At 45.1% G+C, this 8,324-nt stretch overlaps 1 protein-coding gene and 1 long non-coding RNA gene across 3 annotated transcripts in view; one reads left to right on the forward strand and one right to left on the reverse strand.

Moving 5' to 3' along the window:
- PHACTR3 (phosphatase and actin regulator 3) overlaps nt 1-3,292 on the reverse strand; it is a 100,825-nt gene extending 97,533 nt beyond the window's left edge. The window contains exon 1 of the mRNA XM_027697555.1: nt 3,106-3,292. Coding sequence (XP_027553356.1) covers nt 3,106-3,199 — 94 coding nt within the window. The 5' untranslated portion in view covers nt 3,200-3,292. The remainder of the gene's footprint in view (nt 1-3,105) is intronic.
- A 497-nt stretch (nt 3,293-3,789) lies between these two features.
- LOC113974436 lies at nt 3,790-7,847 on the forward strand. Of its 2 annotated transcripts, XR_003536552.1 has the most exons (4): nt 3,790-3,924; nt 6,985-7,072; nt 7,196-7,331; nt 7,469-7,847. It is a non-coding gene; the product is annotated as an uncharacterized LOC113974436 (long non-coding RNA). The 2 variants fall into 2 exon arrangements; XR_003536553.1 differs by lacking the exon at nt 7,196-7,331.
- Nucleotides 7,848-8,324: the final 477 nt, after the last annotated feature.

Below are 8,324 nucleotides of genomic sequence, written 5' to 3' on the forward strand. Positions count from 1 at the left end.
GCAGCCCTCTCTTTTATGACTACAAATCAAATGAGGTTGTCAATCTTTCCTATGGCCTGTGACTGCTGGAAGGATGTAATGAGAGCAATATTTTGGCTTTGTGCAACTGTCTCTCAATTAGATGGCAATACTGAAATCTGTTCTCTTCAGACTCTCCTTTCTCTCTTGATCCTTATCTGGAAAGATGGAGGAGGGGAAAGACATATGAGATGTAAGATATATATAAGGAAATTCTTGACATCCCTGGAAGTGTTTGAGGCCAGGTTGGATGGAGCTTAAAGCAACCTGGTCTAGTGGAAGGTGGACCTGCCATGGGCAGGGGGGGAACAAGATCATCTGCAAGGTTTCTTCCAACCCAAACCATTCTATGGTTCTATGAATAAGAAAGATGAAATTCTCTTTTTTAACAACAGCTTGGTCTAGAGACAGCCTGTAGCTAAGCAAGATGTATTTTGATGTGTGCTTCTCAAACTGAGGACATATTTCTTTTTCAAGGCTTGCACTCAGTGTGACAGTGAGCTTAAACAGACTCAAACATGAAGTCCAGTCTTTGTTGTACTCTACTAATTCTCATAAAATACTGCTCAGTGGCCATAAAATAGTTCACTTAAATCCCAGGCTGAAATGCATGATTTTATCTTAAAGGAGATAAATTAAATTAAATTAATTAAATTAATTAAATAAATTAATTAAATTAATTAAAACAAAGAAACTTTTATTCCTTCTTATCTTTCTTATACTATTTCCAGTATTCTCCACACCACCAGGAGGAACCCTAGGCACCATTTATTACCACATTTTCTACCTCCATGTACTTTCCTCAGTAGACACAGCCAAATGAATTGGTGCAGAATAATCCTTGACCACATCATGCACTCAAAAAAACGTTGCAAAACAAGAGTGTCTCTCCAGCAGGAATTTGGCATCGTTCAAATGCCACGTAAAAGTAGGAATGGTTTTTGCAGTGATCTGTATTTTCGTATTGCTTTATTTGTCAGTATGATTTAAATGCATGGCCTAAATGTTAATAAAAATTCATTTAGTTTTTAAATTAACAAAGAATCCTACATGTTGACAGTTACTTGTCTACATGGTTTGTCTGCCAGCAGGGTTGGGATGTAAACACAAACTTTGTCCATATCATTTCACACTCCTAAGTCTGTCTTTGGACTTGGAGTCCATGGAAGGTTATATTGGTATTATAATGATAATGAAAACATTATTTTCCAGGCTAATAAAATAAGTAAAAATTACAATTATGTCATCTAGCATACATAATTCTTACAACAGCATAAATTTTATTCCACGTTATGAAATTGCTCATAATGATTACTCACAACACTGTAAATTTTATTTAAATTAAGCAATTTATGTTTACTTTTTATTATCATTTTGAGTCATACAGATGTTCAATACTATTTGACAAACAAATTTAAAACATGAAAAGCTCACCAAACCTGCTAATTCTGCTACTGACTATTTATACCTACCTAGACAAAAATCATATGTATTTATCACCCTTTGTTTCTCTCCACATTTTGTCTGTATAACACAACACCCTAAAAGACATCCTTTCTTGTATTTCAGTTTGGCTTCTGCAATGGGACACTCATGAAGTCTGTATTAGGGGAAAAAATGCTACTTAGTCTTGATAGTTCTTTCTCCTAACAAAAAGCATAATAATGTTTATATCTTTGTCTATTTGTCGGACATGTTGTGTAGTTTCTTTGTTGCCTTTCACGAAGGCCAAAATAATTAATTAGCAGAAAATAATATAGAGGAATTAAAGCTGAGATTGCATATGCCTGCCTTCCATTAGTCACTTGTGCTTCCAGAAATCAAATGGCAGAAACATACATTCCTCTTTCAGTCAAGATTGCCCCTTTGGGAGTGAGTCGAGCAGTTCATGTAAGAAGAGTCCTTTGTTCCCTTCACTTGTGGTATTGGAACAGTTGGTAATCAGAGATAAATCATCTACTGTTTGCCTTAATTTAATTTGTCTTTCACTCCAGAGCAAGGTGCTCAGAATTGCTTGATAAGACAAATAAATAGAAGAACGTAAAATAGATACAATTATTAATAACCTCATAGGCTCGGGAGGAAGCAATAGAGCAGGTGTGTGAATAGAGCCTGGAATATTTTATTTACTCAGTAATCCGAGAAAGGTTGGAATAAAGTTCAACCCGAAATTGCATTCAGGGACTGTCTCTTGCAGGCTCATAGTGCCTGACCCAAACCCCAAGATTCCAGGCTTGGAATTCAGTGTGGTGGGCAGTGATGATCAACACCCCATTCATTGTCTTTATGCTGTTTTGGCTACTCCTTTTCTCATAAAGAAGCCTGCCAGCTCTCGTGTGACCATCATCTATTCTGAGAAACTGAGAGCAAACTGGCTCTTACCCTTTGCTTCCAGCTTGTTGTTGTGCTTTCCCGTGCAATCACATCTCATCAAAGTGATGTGGCTGTTTGTTGGGGTTTTTTTCCTAAAGGTCTCATCACTGCTTAGATTCTGACAATCTGAAATTACTGAGTCACCACCAACAGACATTTAGAATAACTCCTCAAAGTGAAGTTAAACTGAAAACACCATTAGCCATTGTTGAAGAAGAAAAAAATCTCATCACAATATTCTATTTATATCCTAACGATTGGGCTGTGTCCCCTCAGCACCACCCTCTGTGTCTCCATAAGGAGATTACGCTTCTCCCTATGAAGTGAAAATTACCTTCTTGTGGGCAGAAAGCGTTTAATTATGACTCTGCTTCCCTTGTCTCCATGGCGATCCCATGCAAACAGCCTGCTTTATTAGCCCTCATTTCCCCCACCCCTCCAAAGTAATAAATCATCCCTGCGGGGGCTCGAGCGTTCCCGGGGACCCCCGGCCGGGACCCGGCTCCGGCCGCGCCCCCCGCGCTCACTCGGCGAGCGGACACTGCGATCGCCGCGGGACGCGCTCCGCTCTAATCCCGTTTGGAGCTAAGAGGCTGCATCATTTCAGCACTTACCGCAGGAAATATGTTCCCAATCCCTGCCCGGCGCGCTACAAATTGGCGGATGATCCCGGCGCTCCCCCGCCCGCCCCCCGAGCGCCGCCGGGGCCGTTACCTGTGCGCTCCCCGGGGTCGGTGAGGATGCTGGGGTCACTCTGCGACCTGCCTCGCGGGAGAAAGCAGCCGGTCCCTTCTTCCGATGCAGCCATGAGGTGGAGGGCGGGAAGCTCAGAGGAGGGGGGAGGAGGAGGTGCTCATGGAGCCGGAGGCGGCCGGGGGACAATGGGGACGGGGGTGCGGCGGCGGCGAAGGGGCGTCAGCCGGGCAGGACCAGCCGCGGCAGCATCTTCCCCGGCGCCGTCGGCAGGGCTGCGGCGGGCGCTTCGCCGGCACGGGGAGCTCAGGAGGCAGCTCCGGGCACCTCACGGGGGTGGGCCATGCTGCCAGCCGGGGTGGGGAAGAGCAGGGGCGCGGGCCGCCGGCCCGGCCCCCCGCCGCCGCCGCCGCCGCCCCCTCCCGGGACGCCCCTTCCCGGGACGCCCCCTCCCCCGAGCGTCGCTCCCGGAGTCGCCTCAAGCAGCCGCGCTGCTGAGCGCATCCGTTGGAAAACATTGGGATTCTCCCATGGTGCCCCGCGAGCGGCCGTGTGACGTCACGGCGGGGGGGTGGGCGCCGCACCTGCACTGCACAAAGGCGGGGGCTCCGCAGGTGCGCGGGGTCCGCCCCGCCCGCGCCTCGCCGGAGGGGGCGTGGGGAGGGGCCGCCCCGCCCTCGGCGTGCCGGGGGAGCTCCCCGGAACCCCCCGAGCCCTCCCCGGCCCGACCCTCAGGGCGCTTCGTGGCGCGACCCTTCGGCACCGTGGGGCTCAGGGTCCGCTGCCGAACCCATCCGCGGCTGGAGAAAGAGGAAGAAGAGGAAGAGAAGGAAGAGGAGGGTGTCTTGGGGAGGGTCAGAAAGCGCCGGTTCTCCCGCGGCAGGACGCGCGGGGGTCGCACTGCCCGTGTCCGTGCCCGTGTCCGCCCCGCCGGGACCTTGTGCGGAGCCGGCGGGGCCGCGCTGGGGCGGGCGGGGGGCTCGTGGCAAAGGAGGTGTGGCACGGAAACCCCGGGAAAACGGGTATTCCACCTCGACTGAGTAGCTCCGTTTGGGAATTTGTTTAAAGCGAATATCTGGTTTCACAGGTTTTTATTTTAAATGCAAGGTCACTCCTGCCCGTCCTGCGCAACTCGGGGCTGCTTTGCTGTTCCGGTGATGCGGGTCGTGTTTCTTTGGAGTTTTGACCTGTAAAAGCCAGGGATGCTTTTTAATCGCTATCCCAGTCCTGTAGAATGCTCAGACGGCACTTGGGATCGTGTGGGTTCTCCCCTCGTTTCTTACAGCGGGGCAGTGCCTTAAACACTTCTTTTGTCTTTGCACGGAACTGGTGCTGAGGAATGCACTCACAAGCACGTTTCCTAGGCTGACTCGAGCAGCGGTTGTATGTGAAGCTGAGCAAGCTCCTGGGGTTAGACAGGTATAAGTTTGCAAAATTTTAGGGATGAAACTTTGTGTCAGAAAATTTTCCATTAATGCAGTCCCTCACTCACGTACAGAGTCACCGAATGAGTGACGTTGGAAGGGACCACAGTGAGTCATCTGGTCCAACCTCCCTGCTCAGGCAGGTCATTCCAGAGCACATGGCACAGGATTGTGTCCAGATGGCTCTGGAATATCTCCAGTGAGGGAAACTCCACTCACCTGCACAGTAAAGAAGTTCTTCCTCATATTCAGGTGGAATTTCCTGTGCACCAGTTTCTGCCCATTGCCTCTTATTCTATTACTTGGCACCACTGGGAGGAGCCTTGCTCTACTTCTCCAGAAATACATAGAAAACATTTTGCTTATCTTATATAAAGAAAATATGCTTTAGCCATTTCTGAAAGCAGTTGCAAACAAAGCAGTTCTGTGGGGTCGCTGGGTGGATTTTACCCCAAGTACATCCTATCTGTGACACTGAGAAGTGTGTTTGCCTTTTTTCTTTATCCACCTGCACCACATCTTGTTTGTGAGTCACCTTTGGGCTGTGTGTCTCCTGAGGTTTGGTCAACTTAGTGGCCTTTTGGGGAAAGAAAAAAAAGTCTGTGAGCCTACATTTAATGGTGGAGCTTGGTAAGAAAATTCTTCAAGACTCCATTTGAACAAGGGCTGAGTGTGGCTGTGGGGGTAACCTCCACCCATGGCTGGGGTGAGGGGCTGCATCTAATGAGTGGGAATATTGCCATGAGAACAGAAACTGAACAAAAGATTTAAAGTAAAATATCAAAGAGTTTCTCTTTCAATGAGAACTGTCCCTTCTTGCTGTGTATAAGGTAGACCCTGAGGAAGAAGAAGCATGTGGTTGTGTAATCTAAGCTGTGCCATCATGCAATGGAATACATACATGAAGGTGCCAAGTGAGATAATAGCCAAATCTATTTTTAGTCCCAAAAAGAGAGGAAGTAGCAAGTTTTAAATGGTTTTCTCCATATAGCTTTTAGGTCATGCTAGAAAATGTTGATGGTTTCTAGTGAATTCTGTGAAAGCCTGTTTGCACTAATCAATAGAGCTGCCTTCTGAGACAAAGAACGATACTGATTTCTTGTTTAAAATGTAAGGTTGAAAAGCTCAATATCAGATTTAAAGATTTGTACAAGATTGAATGTACTAAAATATTTTTCAACCCAAGAAAATATCTCCAAGACAGCTTTAGTAGCTATAGAAGCACAGAAGATGAGATGGATATATTTTTAACCAGCTGACACACTGGTTGCCTCTATAAAGGACACTTTACAGAGTTCCTTTGGATCAAAAATATTGTCTGGTAGAAAACAGTCAAGACTGGAATCTGCCTTGCTGTTTTCACTTGGATAGAGTGTTTCACTTGTCTTGCCTTGCTGTTTTCACTTGGATAAAGTGTTTCATTTTCTCTCCCTCCTGCCAAACCAGGCACCAAGAGACTCACTGTGGGAATAAATCCCAGGTGGGTTCCTGCCAGCTGAGCAAGCTGCTCCTGGGCCACCTTGCTCTTCCCAAGTGAACCATCATCATGTTTGGAGGGGGTACCAGAAATAAGAAGTGTTAAATTATTTAAACCTATGGTGCTAACTAATCTTGTGTAAAAAGTATTATTATCTGCATGTCTTTTACTTTCAAGTTGCATAGATGATGATGATTGATGATGATGATGATGATGATGGTGATGATGATGATGAATCTATTTGCACTTTTCACTACCTTACCTTAAAACAGGCTCTGCATTCCTCCTGGGGCAGAGCTTTGGAGAGGAAAAATCTGTGTGAGGCAAACTCTAGTCTTCATGTTGAAAGACCAAAATGAAAGGAGCATTTTCACAGACATAAATCAAAGCTGATGAAGGCAGGCACTAACCAATATATTCCAAGTATATTGATTTGTAAATCCCTCTGAAATTGGAATGAAACTAAGCCTGGTTCTTCCTGTAGATACAAAGCACCTGACAAATTGTCCTCAAGTTTCCATTTACTACTTGATATGATTCTGTGTCACAAACAAAACTATTTTCAGGATCAGAAGGCTATTAGTAGAAACATGACCCTTCTTTTATTTGGTTTATTTTCTCACTCTAGCAGTCTTGTGGTAAACAAGTTTGCAGCATTTTCCCAGACAGTACAATGATCTGATATGTTTAGTTCTCTCTCAGAGGATTTCTAGCCTTTGATATTTATGATGAAAAGTTATGATGAAATTTTTCTAGCTTAGTAGCAGATATTTCTGCAACTGGCATCCATTCAGTTAGAGGAAAATACTTCTTAAAATGAAATATCCACACAAGGAACACAAGAGGGAAAATAAAATTTATGTAATTGTATTTATTTTGATGCATAGTCCACAAGCAAACCAATACATGTCCATTTGATACTTCCCTTGATAAAAACTTTTAAAATGCAACTATATAAATGGTGTGCATGGTTTGATTAATTTGTTTTCTCTCAAACAGCTGAATGCCTGTTTTATGAGCTAGTTATATAAAGAGAAAACCAAACTTGTGTTAGAAAGGAATGATCCCCTGAGGAGAAAGGAAAGAGGTGAGTCATGTCAGTGCCGTTTTTCTCGAATCAGCAGAATATTAAACAACCTCGTGTTCGTTAGTCTGAAGCTGCACGTGATCTCTGAGCAGAACTGATGTTTCTTTTCCTGTTGTTGTTTAGAAAAAAGAATTCAGGGTACATTTGGATTGACAATATCAGCTTTCATGTTCAAATTATTCTGATGGCCAAGGCACAAATAGCCTTGCTAGGAGCAGTTTCTTAGATGCAGCAGCAGAAGGCATTTGTTCTGTTGCTTGTGAGTCTTAACCTAGTTTTTGAGATTTTCCTGCCCGCCCGTTGTAGTTCAGCGTGCTCCCCGTAACAATAAAGAGGAGCATTCCCATGTTCTAAAGGCTCTTGTCTCTATTTAATTGTGGGGTTTTTTCCCCTCAGATGCTTTCTTTGTAAAGAGGACACGGGGCCTATTTTGAGCCGTGTTTGTCGAGACGATCCGTGCGTGTCACTGAGAAGAGACAAAATGTCACCCAGCACTCACAACTTCGGCACTACAAAGACTTGAAACGTCTTCTCCAAAGCACGGTGATGTTCTACTATGGCAAGCAAATAAAAAATGAATGAGCATCAGGGACTTGTTTGTTGGTGGCCTCGTGTGCACGCTCACACTGAACATCTCTGATACTCCAGAGCTGTTCTAGGAATCGCTGGGTTCCACGTTTGCTTTGTGTCACAGCTCCAGTGCTCATGCTGGCATTTTACAAGGGAAGGAACAGGAGAGGAAGAGGTGGGAAAAATGGAAAGGAAGACCATCAGAATCACAGAATATGCTGACTTGGAAGGGACTCACAAGGATCATCAAGTTCAACCCTCAGCCCTGCACAGGCCCATCCCCAAGTCTCACACCCTGTGCCTGAGAGGATCATCCAGACACTTCCTGAGCTCAGCCTTGGTGCTGTGCCCACTGCCCTGGGGAGCCTGTTCAGTGCCCAACCACCCTCTGGGGGAAGAACCTTTTTCTAATATCCAACCTAAGTTTGATAACTTGTACCCATATCAGAGATGTCATTTCTCTTTATTATGTATTGCATGCAAACAGTACATTCTGATTCAGATCTCATCTTGCTGCCAAATCTGGAATAATTGTGACATGTAATTTTTTCAAATTAATTCAAATAGTGAAGATCATTCAGTTGTCAGCAGAAGTGGAAAGGGAAAAGTGGTGTTCTGTGCTAATTGGATGAGAGCTGAGGAATCTTTGATGCGGAGCTGCAGGGCAAAATTCTGATTCAAT

Source organism: Neopelma chrysocephalum, unplaced genomic scaffold (assembly GCF_003984885.1).
Source record: "Neopelma chrysocephalum unplaced genomic scaffold, ASM398488v2 Primary Assembly neopelma1_119, whole genome shotgun sequence".
Lineage (NCBI taxonomy): Eukaryota > Metazoa > Chordata > Aves > Passeriformes > Pipridae > Neopelma > Neopelma chrysocephalum.